This window comes from Encephalitozoon cuniculi, chromosome VII (genome assembly GCF_000091225.2).
Source record: "Encephalitozoon cuniculi GB-M1 chromosome VII, complete sequence".
Classification (NCBI taxonomy): Eukaryota; Fungi; Microsporidia; family Unikaryonidae; genus Encephalitozoon; species Encephalitozoon cuniculi.
Genome location: NC_003234.1, coordinates 126,844 through 143,649, shown reverse-complemented (window position 1 = coordinate 143,649; position 16,806 = coordinate 126,844). Strand labels below are relative to the sequence as shown.

The following is a 16,806-nucleotide window of genomic DNA, read 5'->3' as shown; positions in this document are numbered from 1 at the left end:
AATGCGGCTGGATCAAATAAATTTAATACTCATCAACGGGCTCTGCATTCGAAGAAATTCTTTCGTAGTCATCCTCAAGCATGGCAAGGTCCTCCCTGGCCTCGCTGAACTCTCCTTCCTCCATCCCCTCGCCAACATACCAGTGCACAAATGCCCGCTTCGAAAACATAAGGTCAAACTTGTTGTTGAGCCTCTTCCATGCCTCCGATATCGCCGTTGTGTTGGAGAGCGCACACACAGCCCTGGACACCTCTGCCATCGCCTCTCCATCGAGGACAGTGGGCTTTCTACTGTTGATCCCAACCTTGAATCCCGTGGGGCACCACTCAACAAACTGATTGGTTCTCTTTGCCTTAACATTGGCTGTTGCGTTGTTTGCTTCCTTAGGATTCACATCCCCTCTGAACAGGAGACAGCATGCCATGTATTTCCCCTTTCTCGTGTCGCATCGCACCATCTGGTTCTGGGGCTCGAAGCATGCATTTGTGATCTCCTGCACACTCAGCTTCTCGTGTGCCGCCTTTTCCTTCGACAGCATTGGAGAGTATGCAACAAGCGGAAAATGGATTCGGGGATATGGAACAAGGTTCGTCTGGAACTCCGTCAGGTCAACATTCAAGGACCCAGGGAACCGGAGAGACGCCGTTATCGACGAAACAACCTGTGCAATCACTCGGTTGATGTCGGTGTAGTATGGCCTTTGAATCCCAAGGTTCCTGCACATGTCGTAAATCGCCTCGTTGTCAACAAGAAATGAGCAGTCAGAGTAGTCCAGCGTCGTGTGAGTCGTCAGGATGCTGTTGTAGGGCTCAACAACCGCAGTTGCTATCTTTGGCGCAGGATACACACTGAACTCGAGCTTGCTCTTCTTCCCAAACTCTGCAGCAAGCCTATCCATCATCAGCGATGCAAATCCAGACCCTGTTCCTCCTCCAAAGCTATGGTATATCAGGAACCCCTGCAGCCCGTCGCAGCTGTCTGCCATCCTTCTTATCTGCTCCATTGCAGGCTCGATAATCTCCTTTCCTACCGTGTAGTGCCCCCGCGCATAGTTGTTTGCTGCATCCTCCTTTCCAGAAATCAGCTGCCCAGGATGGTACAGCTCCCGATACTTCCCAGTCTTGATGCTGTCAAGCACCCCAGGTTCAAGATCAACCATGAGTGTGCGCGGCACATACGTCCCAACACTTGTTGGCGAGAAAAACGACTCCGCACTCTCATCGTCCATCTTGTTCTGGTCAAGCTGCCCGTTAGGCAGGATCCCGTGCTCCTTACAGTACAGCTCCCAGCATGCATTTCCTATCTGCACTCCCGCCTGTCCAATGTGCAATGAAATTATTTCTCTCATCTTGTCGGGGTGAACCAAAGCAAAATTTTATACCCAGCCCACAGGTAATGAACCTTAGGGTCCGTACACCCAACCTTTCCACCCTTTGGCTTCCTGCCTGGAGGCTGTACTGGAAGACTCCCAGAACAGCCCGCAAACCCCATTCACAGGCATAAATACTAGACTAGACCCATTTAATTGCAAACAAACCATATCCTTCCTACGCTCTTCTTTCCTTTGTAAGGCTTTCGAGCTTATTCCTGAGCATTGCATATGTCATGGCAATCTCGTCAAGGAACTCTGTGTTTCCTTCGTTCTTCTTGTACAGCATCACCTCCTCCTTGAATTCCTCCAAAGACTTCTTCAGGTTCTCATGCAGGTACCGGAAGTCGACTTCGTCCTTGTTGAGATTCCACATCCTCTTCAGCTTCTCTGCACTCTCCACCAGAAGCTTAAAATTTTTCTGCAGGTTTCTTGTCTGAAGATCCTGTGTCTGCGAGTATAAGAGATTGAACTTCGTGGGCTTCAGCATCTCCATCGATAGATACTGCTGGTGGGAGCTTCTATAGATGTTGATCAGCTTCTGCTTTATCTGCTGCGGAAGCTCGTTGAATCTTGTCTCCTTGGTAATGGGCTCCATCATCACTGGGGCATTTTTCCCCTGCTTTATCGCCCAAGAAACTCTGCTACCAGCAGATACACCTCCCCGGGGCCTGCCTTGCCTACAACCAGCTCGTTGAGTCTTCTCCTATACGCCTTGCAGCCTCTTTTCGCCACCATGAGATTGAGTACAGGCTGTACATGAATGGGCTTCAGTTGCTCAGAGGGAGAGAACCAATCAAAGTACTCCTTGACAACAGAGAGGACCTTCCGAGCTCTTCTGCTCTTATGGTCTTCGACATCACTGCACTCAATCTTCTGAATCCCGGTATCTGGTTGGCACTCTCTACCATCTTTGCATCTTCTCTCCGCTCCACACATAGACATCCGATTCTCGATATCCCAGAACACAAACACATTCCTAATCGCCCCTCTGCCTATCATCACCCCGTCCAGGTTGTGTATCTTGTCCAAGTTGCCTTCCCCAATAGACCCATTAAGAATAATCCTAAGCTCGGGATGAAGACTCTTGATTGCGTACACACTGGCATAGTCAAGAGGTGGCGCCTTCCTGTTCTGCTGAGGAGAAAGGCCTTCCAGCCAGCACCTCCGTGCATGGACATAAAACGTCCTAGTGGGCGTGTTCTTCTTGATGTGGCTGACAAACCCGTCCAGGAAGTCTACCCCATCATGCTCGTCAACACCCGTTCTAATCTTGAGGCTTAGGACGGCCCCGGTTTCCCCATACACTCTGTTGATTATCTCGGCAACCAGCTCTCTGTTAAGCATGAGAACCGCTCCAAAACTCCCCTTCTTTACTCTGGAGCTGGGGCATCCACAGTTCAGGTTGAACATTCGGTATCCAAGGCCTTGCAAGATCCTCACCGCTTCCACCATGCTCGTTGCATCGCTTCCCCCGATCTGCACAACAGTCCTGTCGTCATACTCCCCAAGCCTTTCCCTCAGCTTGTCCCGGGGAACGTGGATCACTGTGTTCGACACAATCATCTCTGTAAATAGAACAGTCTTCTCAGACGTCAGCCTGATGAATCTTCGGAAGTGGGCTGTCGTGACATCCATCATCGGCGCCAAGCTGATTTCAACCTCCTGGCTCATGGGTGAAGTGCACAGCCCATTCATATCGTATGCCTTCCTTCAACCTCTCCGCGCCACAGAAAAGGTATCCATCCAGCCCATTCCCTCCAAAAAACAGATAAATAATGCCAGAGATCCCGTTCTAATGAAAAATCCCAGAACCTGGAGCGCAAAGGAATGCTTCAAGAAAGTAAACTCTGTCGACATACCTGTCAGGAAGAAGCCGAGCAAGCCGCTGAAGAGGAGCAGGTCTCTGAAGATCAAGAAGGATGCAATGACTCCAAGGAAAATAGAGACTCCCAAGAAGAAGGTCAGGATTCTGTCTCCCGGCAGCCGTGTAGAAATTATGGGAGGCCCAGAATCAAAGAGGTACATCTCTGCAAGAAAAATAAATTTCAATGATTAGAAGCAGATAACACTTTCAGGCGCGCATAACCTCGTCCGCGTACCAGACGGGGTTGTCTTGAAGAACAAATAAAAATAGCGATATGCCCACAGCATTCAGCAGCCTAAACATTTTGTATATCTCTGCGTTGACTATCAATGTGGAGGGACTCAATATTGCCACATCCTCCCTCCTGGGTGCCAGCCGCCGTAGAGCTTCCAGCAGGTCGCTCTCATTTGTGCATGTGATGCTCCCCTCGATCCTCATTCCATATGTCTGTATCACAGTCACCCCACGGAGTCTTTTCGCTACCGCCGTCCTGTCTCTATATCTTATTTGGTAAATCTTCCCGAAGACAGGATTCTCCCCAAGCCTGATCATAGGGTCGTCCAGGTCAAGTCTAGATGAGATTGTTCCTTTTGAGGTCTTCATACGTTCTTTTGTCAAACACATTTCCCTCCTCGTCCTCAAACTCCTCCGAGTAACTCTCAGACTCCTCCATCCTATTCTTCATCTTCATGAGAATCCCGACTCTCGTGATTCCTTTCAACACCCGGCAATACTTGGCCCCATACATCTCCACGCCTCTTGCATGGGAGTCCTCCTCAAAGTGCCTATCAAACCTGTCCCTACCATATCCGGAATATCCACAGATCTCGCACTCAAATGCTATGTCCAGATCTTTCCGCCTGCACAGCCACCTCGGAACACTGCTCTTCGTTTGCTTCTTTCTTCTGGAAAGCAGAGAAATGCTATGTTTCCTCTCCTTCTCTAGAATCGCCAGAGACTTCAAAACCAAGCTTTCGGCCTCAGAAACAGGCATCCCACAGTATAGAACCTCTTCTTTGCCCTGGCCTTCTCTGCAATGCCTCTTCCCTTCCAAATGGTATCTAAACACCTTCCTTGAGATCTCTCTCCCACACTTAACACAGTACACCTTTGGAAACCATTCGGCGCCCTCCATCCCGTTCTTCTTGCCAAAGCCGCGAGCCTCTGCCCTGCTTATAATCTTTGGTGCAGAGGCCACAACCTTCCTAAACATCTTAGGATACTTCACCTTGATGAATCTCCCCAGGTACTCGTTCAGCTCACTCAAGTACTCCAGATACCTAAACTTGGACTTCTCCGTATCGAGTCTATGAATCTTCTTCAGAAACTCCCTATATCCGCTGCATAGGTGGACATCTGCATATTTCCTGAAAATCCTCTCTAACTCCAGTCCATCCCCATAGAGCCTTGAACCCTTGAAGGCTGCCTCCACATCCTTTGAAGCTCTCGACTCGTAATAGCCGAGGTCCCGGAGCCCTTTGACCTCTCCATCGAGCTTCCCCTCGACATTCAGAGCTCCAAGCTTCTTGTATCTCCCATACTTCCTTCTTAAGATACTCCTAACATATCTCTTCATCATCCTGTCTTTCTTGCCTGTCGGCCTTTCCATTTCGACGATCCAGTTGCTGATCCTCTCCATGTTCTCTAATATTCTGATTTGCCTCCCCAATCTGTATTCATCCATGTCTTTCCAGAGACCCAAAATTTACCACCCTTTTCTGCGGCAGTACTCTTACGGGTTTTCAGAGAACTAGAGTATCAAACTAAGAAACATCATCTTTTAATCTTTTTCATCCCCTTTCTGCTCGTGCCTCCCTTTGGGCCTTCCCTCTTCTTCCCGTCCCGGGGAGTCCTGTGCCCTTCATCCTCCTCCTCAGCCAGCTCAAGCCGATCAACACTCGTCTTCTTGGCCACAAGATAGGACCATGAAAACCTCCTTTCCATAAACTCTATTCTTTCTTGGATATATCCATGGCTTATGAGGCTTCGAAGAATCCTTTCAATCGTTGTCTTTCTCAGGCGCTTTCCCTTTCCATAGTATTCACTTCCAGAGTACTCTCTGCTCTTCTTGTTCGACAATCCTTTGTACACATCCACTGCCTGGCACAGTGTGATTCTGCTGCTGGTGTACACCAGGAGAATCAGGTCACGCGCCTCCCTTGTATAGTCCTTCTTGACAACGCCTTCTCTCCTGCAGTTGTCGCATGTCTTTCTGCACATCTGAGGATCAAACCTCTCTCCAAAGTGCGCCAGCACCTGCATTCTTCTACAGTCCGTCTTGTTCTCGCAGAACTGGATCACCGCCTCCAGATCTTCCCTCTGCCTCTGCTTCTGCTCATACCCCCCATCACCCTTTTCAATCATAAAGCTTATCTTCTTCTTGTCTCCATACGTATAGAACAGCACACACACACTCTCCAGACCATCTCTTCCTGCCCTCCCCGTCTCCTGGTAATATCCCTCCAGCGATTTCGGTATGCAGTAATGTATCACAAACCTCACATCCTTCTTGTCAATCCCCATCCCAAATGCTATCGTTGCAACAATCACCTTAAACTCTCCCCTGTTCCACTTCTCCTGTACGCTGTTCCTTTCATTCTTACTGAGTCCTGCATGGTAGAATGCCGTTCCCATATACTTCCCCAGCTTCTCACTAATCATCTCGCACTCCTTCTTCGACGTGCAGTAGATTATTCCGCAGCAGTCTGGAAAGTGTGTTTGGACAAAGCTGGCAATGTCAAGCTCAACAGTGCTGGTCTTTGCCCTCACCTCGTATCGCAGATTACTTCTGTTGAAGCTCATCTTGAATGTCTCGCACCCACGGATCCCGAGATTCTCCAGAATGTCCATCTCAACCTTTTGTGTTGCAGTCGCAGTCAGCGCTATAATCGGGACAGACGGATATCTTGCTCTCATGCTTCCAAGCTCCTTGTAGTCGGGCCTGAAGTCGTGTCCCCACTGGCTGACACAATGTGCCTCGTCTATCACAAATCTCTTCAGCCTTCCTCGGCACACCAGTCCAGACAGCACATCGTGGAAGTGGCCGCTTTTTGCAATAAGCTCCGGTGTCACATAGAATATCTTGCATATCAGCTCATCGCCCCCAAGAACCTGGAACACAAGATCCCTCTCTGCCCGGCTTAGGTTCGAGTTGATCGGGAGTGCAAGGATGCCTTTCTGCAGAAGGTTCCGGATCTGGTCCTGCACAAGAGAAAGAAGGGGGCTGACAACAATCGTGATTCCGTCATACACAAGAGCAGGCAGCTGGTAGCAAATGCTCTTCCCTCCCCCGGTGGGCATCAGAACAAACACATCCTTACCAGACAAACACGCCTGTATCACCTCCCTCTGGTTGGTCCTGAACTCCTTCATCTTGAAGACCTCCCGGAGATAGAACTCCTCTATCGACTTTGCCTCGGAGTCTTCAGAAGACGATAGAGAAGATTCCTCCAGAACGTGTGCTGGAAAGGAGTCGTCCACATCTCCCTTGTCTTCCAGGGACGACTTGAGAAATGTTGCCCTGATACAGTCGTTGTTAAGACTGCACGAGTCGGGGAACCTCTCCACTACCGCGTCCCTTCTTTCCCCCGGAGACCGCCCACACCCGTCGCCAGAGCCCTGAGCCTCCTCAACAGACACAATGCTTATGTCAGAAAGGTCCTCTCCAAGTGATGAGTAGTACTCATAGTCCACATCGCCTCTCATCACCCTGCTTTCCAGAGATAGGCATCTGTCTCCAATCTCGCCGTCCAGGCATGCATCTGCTCTTCTTAGAACAGACTTTCCAGGCACACCACCCAACTCCAGCTTCCCCAGGTTCCTTTTAAGCCCGCTTCCAGACGATGTGTCATCGCCCCCCTCCTTCTCACACAGAGGCGACTCCACATCCATTCGCGATATAAGCTCCACATCACTGTCAGAGTCAAATCCATCCAAGGCTCGTACGCTGCTTCGTATGTCGGAATTGCTCGTTATTTCGCTAAACTCCCAGGAAAAGTCGTTGATCTCGCAGTCTTCTAGAACAGCATTAATGAAAAACTCATCCTTCTCCATTTCATACTTCCTGCTCTTCATCCGAATAAATCCCTCGCCAGTCAAATCTAGGGCAAACTTTTCCTCAAATCAAATCCCCGTGTATCCTCTGGGTCTTCCACATGTTCCTCTGGCTCTCCATGTTGTACCTCTCAACGAGAGCCACATCCCCAAATCTACCCTTGTATTCGGGCATGCACAGGCTGAAAAGATGGAGGCAGCTGTTCTTCAGCAATACCAAGCATATCTCTTCAATCTTGTCGCTTCCTTGGTAGTGCTCAACAACCTCCTCTATCTCAAACTCTCTCTTCTCTTCTATGCACATCTTAATGTATCTCTCCAGCTTCTCTGGAAAGTATATGATTATCAGCTTTAGTGCATCTAGACTCTGAATCCCCTGCATCCACCTCTCAAGCACCCTTTTTCCCTTGTCATCCACCTTTCGGTACAGCCTGCAGAGAATCATTTCCTTCTGCCTGTCCATCCCAGATTCCACCAGCCATTCAACCAGGCGCCCTCCCCTATCAGTAAACACAAATAGCTTGAACAGGTACTCCTCGATCTTTTCTACTGCCTCCACCTCCACTGGAATGTCTGTGAACAGCCGGAGAGTTAGATACAGGTCAGATACATCCACGCAGGAGGACAGCCCCAGTAGCCTGCATCCGTCCATACCATAGATCTCTTTGCAACAAGGCTTTGAGCTGACATATCCCCCGTACTCCATCCATACTGTATCTGGAGTCGTTGTTATTACCACCATTCCATCTCCAGCGCCCCTGCTCCACACCCTCGTCGGGTTGCAGATCTCAGCATCCTTTCTTACAAGGATGTCCTGCACCTGCAGAATCGTCTCTCCATCCCTTGCATACATCTTTCCCTCACATCTGACAGCCTTTTCTGTTTCCAGTAGATAGGTACTTCTGCTTAAGTGCCTTCTTCCCTCCGTATTTACTGCATGCCATATCCATACCCTATCACCCAGAAATGTCCCATCCAAGACCTCGTCCTCAGGCATATCCGGAAAAGTCCATCTCCTTCCATTCTTCTCAATATAGACACAGTCGTCTCCTCTAACCACCAATCCGCTAGAAGGCAGCGCAGAAGGCAATTCGTAAACCTTGAGACTATCTGAGACCATAAACAGCTTGCTTCCATGAAGATATACTGTCTTTTCGTCAACCTCCATAGCCCTGCACTCTCCACACCATAGAAACCCCTTGCTCACCCTGAAGCCAGACGCCTCCTCTCTTTCCAGGTCAAAGCAGTAGTCCTCGGCCAGCACCTTTCCGAGCGGCCTCGCAGCGAGCTTGCTTCTGTCAAACAGGTACTCTTCCATGCATCTCATTCCTTAGCCCCTCCCCCAGATAACCTAAATCGTCCGCCAATCCCTCGGGATGAGTAAGCACCATGCAAGGAAAAAGTTGTCGGAAATAACAAACACGCAGCCTTCAAACGCATCCGAAAAATACGCCAAACCAGAGCTGTGCATCGTCCGTCCAGAAGATGCACTGATCGATCTGGATGTCGTCGACATACCATCTGGAGACGGAGCATTCGACGATTATCAGGTGAAGTATCCCACAGAATTTAATCTATACAGCTCCCACTTCTAGAACCCTCCCAGTTCTCAAGGGTCCTTGATATGGCCTCCAGCTCTTCTTCAATAAGCATTAAACTCTGCTCATCGTCCGGAAATGGCATTACACATACTCGAACAGCCTTCTTTCTCTTCATCCAATTCCATGCGCATATACCCTCCCAAACAACCCCAGCGCTGTATCTCTTCCCCAAGCCGTATACATGCTGGTTGATGCACTCCACGTCCTCTAGACTCATCTCTATGTCGATAAAGCCTCTCTGGCTCCGAAATACCTCGCCAAGGATACAGACATTGGCCATTGCCTTCGTGACGTGCCTGGCAGAGAAGAACTTAAGAACCTCCCGTATTATTTGCCTGTATATGGTTCTTATAAACACCACCTGCTGTTGTGGATTCCTGTACATCCCAAAAAGGCTTGCAAAGTTACACCTGTCAAGCTCAGAGACATCGTTTGCCTCAACGACCATCACCCTCATGCTGTGAAGATCCTCTTTAATGTCCTCCATAAGAACTTCATCCTTTTCCTTCACCGGCATTCCAAGGACTAGAACAGGCCATAAAAAGTTTTTGAGGATCCCTGGACATCGATGAAAACCCGGAGTCCCTCTCCTGCAGAGATTTTCCATCTACTCTTGGTTGTTCTCTCGGCCGTTACGTTTGGGGCTTCCCTGATAAGCCTGTCATGCCTCTATGGTCTGATAGAGAACCACTTCACCGCAACCACCGGAAAGCCATATACCATATACCACGAGGCACTTATCCCTGGAACACACTTTCTGGGTGCATTTGTGGCAGGAGTGATCTTCAACCTCGTGCCCTTCAACAACAGCAAGGCAAGACTGATTGCAGCCAACATCATATATTCGGCCGTGTTTGCAACTCCACTAGTAACATTGGACTTTGCCTCCTACCTAGCCTCTAGATTCATACTTGGGTTTGCTCTGGATCTTACCTCCGGATCTATTTCGTCCTACATTGACGCCGCGGCACCAGACCACATAAGAGGATTTCTTGGGAGTCTCCAGCCCGTTGGAATAGTTGGCGGGCTTTTCATAGGGTCGCTGTTCAACTACTTTGGTAGCGAAGAAAGTTATAAAATACCATTTGCTGCAGCGCTCGGATTCCTTGCCCTTCAAACCGCAGGGCTGGCCTTCATCAAGAACCCGGAATCCCGGACATTATGCACCAGAGACGCTAGGCCATCCATTCTGGAGCTAATCAGGACCCCGGGATCTGCAAAGTCCATCACGATAACCGCTGCATTCCACATCTTTCACCACCTGTCGGGAATCAACTTCCTGACATTCCAGCAGGCCTGTCTGTTCTCAAGCAATGATGATCCCAATCTGATGATGAGCTCCTCTCTGTTCGTGTCATTCGCCACATCCGCACTTTGTGGATCGATAGTCGACAGATTTGGGAGGAAGACGATGTCCATTGTCTCCTCGACCACGATGGCCCTTGGGATGGTGCTCCTTGCGATGAACAGGTTTCTTCTCCCAGGGGTGCTTATCTGCCTTGTTGGATTCAATCTTGGACTTTCGGTGATTCCGTGGGTAATTTCAGCCGAGATCTTTCCACCGAGATACGCGTCCACAGGCTTTGAGTTTGGAGTTAGCTTCAACTGGCTGTCTGGATTTGTAACAACAACCCTGCTGCATCCCTTGAACCATGGACATGCACAGAAGATGTCCGGGGTCTATGGGGGGCTTTGCTTAGCCTTCAGCCTGTTTGTGTTTCTCTGTGTCAGAGAGACAAAGGGAAGGCCAAAAACATTCCAATGATTGATGTGCAGGCCTCTCTCTGGTGCAATTCGGTCTTTCCTGCAGATTTCTAACAGATTTGCCGTTGTTTCATGAATTTGGTACAAAAAAAAGACAGCGTGCAATAGCATGGAACTTGGTCTGATCCTGATGTTTGCATCAGCTTTCGTAAGTGCAAAAGACAGGGAGTTGGAGGAGTTCGTTGAGAAGGACATCAAGGTCTTTTTTTCGTCGTATCCGGCACAGGTCCTCGGAATGGAGGAGGATCAAGGAGTCCTGGTGTCCCACAGTAAGTATGTGAATCCAAGCAAATACAAGTTTGTCACAAGGGCAAGGCTGGTGAAGTCTGGAGAAAGGTATGTCGTGATATTTGGAGAAAACAATATCTGCAAAGAGGGGAACTCGGTGGTGAAGTGCAAGGAGGAAAGGCCCTGGGACATAGACAGGAAGGAGTTTGGATACACGATTTCGACTGACAACAAGTGTATCACCAAGGGCCCTGACGAGTCGATTGAGATGAAGCCATGTGTCAATACTGATGATCAGATATTCGGTTTCAAGCTTGCGGATCTTGGAGGTTGTGGGAGCGTGGAGTCTCTGCTGGGAAGTGAAAAGCCAAAGAGCACAACAACCAATGTGAACATATTCCAGCCGGAGAGTGAATGCCTGCCATCGGTCATGATAAAGGCAGATGGGGATGTGGAGAAGATTGAAGAGAATGATGTCCATGTTCTGCATAAGGAAGGCGCCCACACCCATGTGATTGAGGAGGCTGGGCATCCGCTGTACGAAGAGAGTGCACCCAGCAAAAGGAGGGTAGTTGTCAGCCATCGAACGAAAAGAAGCCATCTTCCTGGAACAAGGAGAACTTATCTGGGGCACCACCACTTTCCCCACCACCACCTGCCCCACCACTACAGAAACAGGACCCTTTTCGAAAGAAAGCCTGTTGTTTTTTAGGCTGAAAGTCTTGCAGTAAATATATTGTTCTTGGTACTTGATGTGAAGATCTTGATAAAACGCCTCCTCAGGGATGTGTCACATTGCCTTAAATCCAGGGAGACACAACAACACCGATGTCTCTGGCATTGTTTGTTGGAACGGTGCTTTCTTATCCCCTGTATCTTGACTCACTCACTAACAAACCCATCAGAATCACGCCCGTGGGGAACAAGTATCTTTCGCTGTCGGAGTTTGTGAGAGACTTTGGGCCGAATCCGTTCCGAACTGTAAGTGCACTCGAGCCCGGCAACGGATACAACACAAGGTCGCAGATCAATAGGAATGGAGGAGTCTTTAAGGTCAGGATTGGAGGGTCGTGGTTGTGTAGAAGGAAAAAGGACCTTACCAAGTGCACGGAAAAGGCGGACTTCTGGAGCATATCCAGAGGTGGAGACGGATTCATAATATCGCAGGAGGGATACTGCCTTAGCACTGGAGATGGGGACAAGCTTGGATTGGAAAGATGTGACGGAAAGAGCAGGAGCCATGTCTTTTTCTTCAAGGACATGGGAGTTGAAGAATGCCTGGACTCTGTTGATTTGGATGCAAGGCCCAGAACAGAGGCGGAGATGGTGAAGCAGCTTAAACTCAAGAAGAAGCTTAGAGACCTGGGAAAGAAAGACAAGGATGCAGCACAGAAGATTAGGGAGAAGCTGGAAGAGAAGAACAACTTCGAGAAGTATGCGGAAAAGAATCTTCCTGACCTTAATGGAAAGGACGACTCAAAGGAGGTGCTCAAGAAGCTATGGAACTTCGGGTGGAGAAGACCTAGGTTTGGCACATTTAAGTTTCCATGGTTTAGCTTCCCATTCTGCAAGAAACTATGGTAGTGCCATCTCGAAGTAAGAATGAGGAGCCCATCGATAAATATCTGGGAATTCCGAAGTAAATAAAAACAATGGAGCTCCTGAGTCTATTTTTATTACCTGCTACATGGGGACACACAAAGGACCCAGTCGAAATCAAATTGTTTCTTAAGCCCGACTTGAGGTTGAGAGTCAAGGGCATTCCCTTGGCCAACACAAGTATCGAGGAAAAGGACGGGAGGTATGCAATAACAATAGGAAACTCGTATCTGTCTGGAGATGGTGTCGTGGATATCAGCAGAGACGAGTTCTACTGGGATGTGTATGACAGGCAGCTGGGCACCGTTATATGCTCCGAGGGGCAGTGTCTGACACATGCAGAAGACGGCCTGGAGATGCGTCCGTGTCTGGACCCGTCTGACTTCAGAAGTGCATCACAGCTATTTCAGATAGAGAGCATTCCCGGAATACCCAAGGATTCAAATGTAATATACAGGAGAATGGACCTGGTGGGGAAGGTGGAGAAACTGGTGGATCCACTGAATAACAGGATCGCAGAGCTTGTGGATAGAATGGATTCGTTTGGCACAGACCCTGAGGAGCAGGAAAAATGCTAAGCCTTTCTGTTCGTTCTCCTTCTGCTCTTTTCGATAATCCGGGTGATATGCTTCGGCACTTCATGCCCGTTCTCCTCGAGAAACTCTGCAACAACACCAATTCTTCCGAAATCTTCGCTTGAGTAGATCGTATATATCTTCTGGCCCTGGCAGTTCCTGTTGATCCTTCCGATTCTGTGGACAAACTGGGTCTTGGTGCTCGGGAGGTCATAGTTTATGACGCTTCTGATATTATAAAAATCAATTCCTCTGCTCAGCGAGTCTGTTGTGAACAAGTACCAGATCTTCTTCAAGCGGAAACCATCCAGAACCTCTCCACTGCCCTCCTGGTCTTCCCTATAGACTGCGCTCTTGCCCAGCAGCATGCTCAGGGCCTCGCCCGTCTTCTCGTCCTTGACAAATATCAAGGTGGGCGACTCAATACCGTCTGCAATGATCTGCAGCAAGGACAAATGCTTGATCTTTCTGCTTGTTCCAAACACAAATTCATGGTCTATAAGCCTCTTCGACACAACACGTATCTTTGTGATGCTCTTCACCGTCTCTATGACTTCCGAAACATACTCGTTCATCGTGGCGCTGAAGCAGCTGATGTGTATATCCTCCATCTCGATCACCGAAAGAATCGATGCAAAGACTCCGACAGTCTCAGGATTTATCAGAAGGTCTGCCTCATCTATGACAAGATGCGTAACATTCCTTATTTCAGACATCGACATCAAACCGAGAACCGACCTCGGTGTCCCTATTAGCACTCTTGCGCTTGCCCTCAGGGACTCTGCAATCCTCTCCCGCATCTTGTCGTCGATCGCCTTCTGCACCAGCTCTCCTTTTTCTCCTTCCTCAACCAGGAAGTCCTCTCTACCGTCTCCATAAACCCCCACGACCTTCAGACCCTCGTGCTTGATCTCCCGAACAACTCTGTAGACCTGTCTCACAAGCGGCTTTCCAGGAACAAGTATCGCCCCAAAAAGACTCCTACCCCGTGCCATTTCGACAAGTGGGAGACAGTACGATAATGTCTTTCCACTCCCCGTGAAGGCCTGGACAATAACATTCGTCTTTTTCAGAAAATACGGTATAACGACCTTCTGTGTCAGGAGTGGGGAGTCGAATGGAACCTTTGTCTTCAGATCCTCGAAACTGCAAAGGAGAGGATGCCTTTCGCCATCGACATTGTACTCAAGCTCCTCCCTTGGCGTCTTCTTTTTCTTCTGCTTTATTCCTCTTAAGAGAATGTCTTCCATCGGGGCTTCAATTCGCTCTCGTTTCACAATCCCAGAATGGGGAGGTTTCTGCTGGTTGCCAAGAAAGACAAGGATCAGGGAGTCGCGGAGAGGATCAGGAACTCGCTGGACTGCCACACCTGCGACAGTGGAGCTGCATACGACGGAATCATTGTCCTGGGTGGGGATGGAACAGTGCTCAGAGCTGTTGCGCGCTATCGAAGCCCACCCACTGTGTATGCAGTAAACAGAGGAAGGGTGGGCTTTCTCTGCCCCATCCCATATGCTGCAGTGGACGAGCTCATCGCCAGACTGAAAGATGGAAGGGAAATGGGGTTTGTCGAGTTGAAGAGACTCTGTCTAGCGGGGAGACATTACTTTCTCAACGAGGCTGTTATAAAGCCGTCCTCCATGGGGCTTGGAAGATTCAGGATATCCATTGACAACGTCTCGGTGAAGATAAGAGGAGACGCCGTCATAGTCGCAACAAGAACGGGGAGCAGTGCATACAATGCATCTTTGAACGGCCCACTGCTTCTGTCTGAAGGGATAATTGTCAATGTGGTGGCGCCAAACAGATGCAGCTTCAAGCCGATTGTGTGTGACATTGGGTCCAGGGTCCGTGTAGAAGTCGATGGTGAGCCTCTGATTACACTGGATGGAATGCCGTGCCGGGAGAAGTCCCTTGACATATGCCATGACGGATCGACTGTGCGGTTTGGGCATCTGGATCATTACGACGAATCAGAGCGAGTAGAGGGGCTCTTTCTGCTTTGATGGCCCTGGAGGTGTGCCTGCAAAATAAAACGATTGCAGTAGCCCTTAATGGGGTTTGAAGAGCAGCTGGCTGTGTTTTCGCCCGACGGAAGACTAATACAGGTTGAGTATGCGCAGCAGGCGAGCGAGCAGGGGTCTCTTGTTGTGTTTGGGGTGGACTCTGAGAAGATATCTGTGAGCATTGAGAGAAAGTCTGGAAACAGGCTGCTTCTTGAAGAGGAGAAGCTGTTTCCAATCAGCGAGTCGCAGAAGATCTGGATGAGCTACTCTGGGTTCAAGCCTGATGCATACCTTGTGATGAATGTGGCAAGAATGATATGTTTTTCGTACAAGAACTCTACGGGAGAGGACATAGCCATTGATCAGCTGGCAAGAATGCTGAGCGAGTACAAGCAGAGATACACTGTTGTCTACCACCAGAGGCCGTTTGGGGTCAGGACTGTGTTGTTTGGGCTTGAGCCCAGGCCTGTAGCCTATGTTCTTGAGCCTGACGGCAACTTTTCGGAGTTTTTCTGTGGGGCTATTGGGCAGAAGAGCCAGAAGGTGTGCGAGTATCTGGAGAAAGGGGAGAAGGGAGACCTTGTCAGGCTCACCATTCTTGGGCTTATGGAGGTTGTCCAGTCTGATCCGAACAAGATGTCGTCCTTTGTGCTGAGCAGAAGAGGGTTCGAGCGGGTTGAGGGGTCCACGATCATGGATGTAATCAGCTCTGTATCTCAATAAACGAAGTGGATGTGTTTCCTCTTGTTCCCTGGATTCAAAACAGGTTGTGATTTCCTACTTTCTCAGACCAATCGTTGTCTGTGTGTCTGATGGCACGACGTATTAAAACATGTGGCCGGACCACAAAGAGGCGTTATGAAGATATGTGTCCTATTGCATCTAGGACTTTCATTGTCGAGAATGGGGATTGCGATTAAGTCTGTGCTGAGTGGAAGGTACCTGAATCTAAGGACTCTAAGGCTGGAGCCTGTCGATAAGAGGAGAAGGGGCGAATATATTTTTGGGTATGACTGGGACAAGGAGGCGCCTTACGGGTTTGCGCTATATACCAAGGAGGGATACTTGACTGTCGACACAAGGCATAGAACGATGGCCTTTGACAGAGGCCGCAAGGCAGGACGGGGCTCTCCAGCGGGCTTTAGGTTCCACTTTGTAACACCGACAGCATGCAGGAGCATTGTGATAGGGCACGACAGCGGACTGTGCATGATGGATGGAGGAGGGGAGGTAAGGTTTACGGAGTGCATGAAGCCCGGAAAGGAGCTTCCGGAGTTCCACTTTGAGGTTAAGGTCTTTAAGGATCGCTGTAGATATCTAGAGAAAAGCAACATAAGAAGACAGGAGAGCAAAACCTCTGAGAGCGGTGGAGGCGATAAAGCCAAAGGTGATACCCAGGAGAAAGAGAAGATTTCCTCTGAAACCACTGATTACTCTGAGCCTGGATGCAATCTTGATGTAAAGGAAGAGAAGAAGGAAGAAAAAAAGGAAGAGAAAAAGGAAGAGAAAAAGGAAGAGAAAAAGGAAGAGAAAAAGAAGAAGAAAGAAAAGAAGAAAAAGAAGCACCGCCAATCAGACAGCGAGGACGATGATCCCATAGACCGTGTAACGTTCAAGAAGCCAAGGATCAAAAAGAAGATGAAGCGCTTTTCGACATGGTTCAAGAAAAAGATCCTGAAGGCTAAGAAGAAAAAGAAACACCAGAATTCCAGCACTGAATGAAGCCGCTGATGGTGCTAGGAGC

General features: G+C 49.1%; 18 protein-coding genes across 18 annotated transcripts; 9 read left to right on the top strand and 9 right to left on the bottom strand.

Moving 5' to 3' along the window:
• Window positions 1-22: 22 nt before the first annotated feature.
• On the bottom strand, window positions 23-1,348 carry ECU07_1190 (alpha tubulin; the record flags this gene model as incomplete). The annotated part of the gene is made up of 1 exon (NM_001041670.1): window positions 23-1,348. The coding sequence occupies one exon, from the start codon at window positions 1,346-1,348 to the stop codon at window positions 23-25; it is 1,326 nt and encodes a 441-aa protein (NP_586048.1).
• Window positions 1,349-1,547: 199 nt separating this feature from the next.
• On the bottom strand, window positions 1,548-1,970 carry ECU07_1180 (uncharacterized protein; the record flags this gene model as incomplete). Its single annotated transcript, NM_001041669.1, has 1 exon — window positions 1,548-1,970. One exon carries the CDS (start codon window positions 1,968-1,970, stop codon window positions 1,548-1,550), a length of 423 nt encoding a protein of 140 aa, NP_586047.1.
• A 23-nt stretch (window positions 1,971-1,993) lies between these two features.
• Window positions 1,994-3,043, bottom strand: ECU07_1170 (uncharacterized protein; the record flags this gene model as incomplete). Its single annotated transcript, NM_001041668.2, has 1 exon — window positions 1,994-3,043. The coding sequence occupies one exon, from the start codon at window positions 3,041-3,043 to the stop codon at window positions 1,994-1,996; it is 1,050 nt and encodes a 349-aa protein (NP_586046.2).
• A 124-nt stretch (window positions 3,044-3,167) lies between these two features.
• ECU07_1160 (uncharacterized protein) lies at window positions 3,168-3,428 on the top strand (the record flags this gene model as incomplete). Its single annotated transcript, NM_001041667.2, has 1 exon — window positions 3,168-3,428. One exon carries the CDS (start codon window positions 3,168-3,170, stop codon window positions 3,426-3,428), a length of 261 nt encoding a protein of 86 aa, NP_586045.2.
• A 15-nt stretch (window positions 3,429-3,443) lies between these two features.
• On the bottom strand, window positions 3,444-3,788 carry ECU07_1150 (uncharacterized protein; the record flags this gene model as incomplete). The annotated part of the gene is made up of 1 exon (NM_001041666.2): window positions 3,444-3,788. One exon carries the CDS (start codon window positions 3,786-3,788, stop codon window positions 3,444-3,446), a length of 345 nt encoding a protein of 114 aa, NP_586044.2.
• Window positions 3,789-3,807: 19 nt separating this feature from the next.
• ECU07_1140 (SF3a splicing factor complex subunit PRP9) lies at window positions 3,808-4,920 on the bottom strand (the record flags this gene model as incomplete). Its single annotated transcript, NM_001041665.1, has 1 exon — window positions 3,808-4,920. One exon carries the CDS (start codon window positions 4,918-4,920, stop codon window positions 3,808-3,810), a length of 1,113 nt encoding a protein of 370 aa, NP_586043.1.
• Window positions 4,921-5,009: 89 nt separating this feature from the next.
• ECU07_1130 (uncharacterized protein) lies at window positions 5,010-7,310 on the bottom strand (the record flags this gene model as incomplete). The annotated part of the gene is made up of 1 exon (NM_001041664.1): window positions 5,010-7,310. One exon carries the CDS (start codon window positions 7,308-7,310, stop codon window positions 5,010-5,012), a length of 2,301 nt encoding a protein of 766 aa, NP_586042.1.
• A 43-nt stretch (window positions 7,311-7,353) lies between these two features.
• Window positions 7,354-8,616, bottom strand: ECU07_1120 (uncharacterized protein; the record flags this gene model as incomplete). Its single annotated transcript, NM_001041663.1, has 1 exon — window positions 7,354-8,616. The coding sequence occupies one exon, from the start codon at window positions 8,614-8,616 to the stop codon at window positions 7,354-7,356; it is 1,263 nt and encodes a 420-aa protein (NP_586041.1).
• Window positions 8,617-8,665: 49 nt separating this feature from the next.
• Window positions 8,666-8,884, top strand: ECU07_1115 (uncharacterized protein; the record flags this gene model as incomplete). Its single annotated transcript, NM_001415192.1, has 1 exon — window positions 8,666-8,884. One exon carries the CDS (start codon window positions 8,666-8,668, stop codon window positions 8,882-8,884), a length of 219 nt encoding a protein of 72 aa, NP_001402514.1.
• Window positions 8,859-9,407, bottom strand: ECU07_1110 (uncharacterized protein; the record flags this gene model as incomplete). The annotated part of the gene is made up of 1 exon (NM_001041662.2): window positions 8,859-9,407. One exon carries the CDS (start codon window positions 9,405-9,407, stop codon window positions 8,859-8,861), a length of 549 nt encoding a protein of 182 aa, NP_586040.2.
• Window positions 9,408-9,458: 51 nt separating this feature from the next.
• ECU07_1100 (glucose transporter type 1) lies at window positions 9,459-10,655 on the top strand (the record flags this gene model as incomplete). Its single annotated transcript, NM_001041661.1, has 1 exon — window positions 9,459-10,655. One exon carries the CDS (start codon window positions 9,459-9,461, stop codon window positions 10,653-10,655), a length of 1,197 nt encoding a protein of 398 aa, NP_586039.1.
• Window positions 10,656-10,763: 108 nt separating this feature from the next.
• On the top strand, window positions 10,764-11,594 carry ECU07_1090 (uncharacterized protein; the record flags this gene model as incomplete). Its single annotated transcript, NM_001041660.1, has 1 exon — window positions 10,764-11,594. One exon carries the CDS (start codon window positions 10,764-10,766, stop codon window positions 11,592-11,594), a length of 831 nt encoding a protein of 276 aa, NP_586038.1.
• Window positions 11,595-11,710: 116 nt separating this feature from the next.
• On the top strand, window positions 11,711-12,466 carry ECU07_1080 (uncharacterized protein; the record flags this gene model as incomplete). The annotated part of the gene is made up of 1 exon (NM_001041659.1): window positions 11,711-12,466. The coding sequence occupies one exon, from the start codon at window positions 11,711-11,713 to the stop codon at window positions 12,464-12,466; it is 756 nt and encodes a 251-aa protein (NP_586037.1).
• A 68-nt stretch (window positions 12,467-12,534) lies between these two features.
• On the top strand, window positions 12,535-13,059 carry ECU07_1070 (uncharacterized protein; the record flags this gene model as incomplete). The annotated part of the gene is made up of 1 exon (NM_001041658.1): window positions 12,535-13,059. One exon carries the CDS (start codon window positions 12,535-12,537, stop codon window positions 13,057-13,059), a length of 525 nt encoding a protein of 174 aa, NP_586036.1.
• Window positions 13,056-14,306, bottom strand: ECU07_1060 (uncharacterized protein; the record flags this gene model as incomplete). The annotated part of the gene is made up of 1 exon (NM_001041657.1): window positions 13,056-14,306. The coding sequence occupies one exon, from the start codon at window positions 14,304-14,306 to the stop codon at window positions 13,056-13,058; it is 1,251 nt and encodes a 416-aa protein (NP_586035.1).
• A 36-nt stretch (window positions 14,307-14,342) lies between these two features.
• ECU07_1050 (NAD kinase) lies at window positions 14,343-15,062 on the top strand (the record flags this gene model as incomplete). Its single annotated transcript, NM_001041656.1, has 1 exon — window positions 14,343-15,062. The coding sequence occupies one exon, from the start codon at window positions 14,343-14,345 to the stop codon at window positions 15,060-15,062; it is 720 nt and encodes a 239-aa protein (NP_586034.1).
• Window positions 15,063-15,110: 48 nt separating this feature from the next.
• On the top strand, window positions 15,111-15,785 carry ECU07_1040 (proteasome core particle subunit alpha 4; the record flags this gene model as incomplete). The annotated part of the gene is made up of 1 exon (NM_001041655.1): window positions 15,111-15,785. One exon carries the CDS (start codon window positions 15,111-15,113, stop codon window positions 15,783-15,785), a length of 675 nt encoding a protein of 224 aa, NP_586033.1.
• A 135-nt stretch (window positions 15,786-15,920) lies between these two features.
• ECU07_1030 (uncharacterized protein) lies at window positions 15,921-16,784 on the top strand (the record flags this gene model as incomplete). Its single annotated transcript, NM_001041654.1, has 1 exon — window positions 15,921-16,784. The coding sequence occupies one exon, from the start codon at window positions 15,921-15,923 to the stop codon at window positions 16,782-16,784; it is 864 nt and encodes a 287-aa protein (NP_586032.1).
• Between the last annotated feature and the right edge of the window lie 22 nt (window positions 16,785-16,806).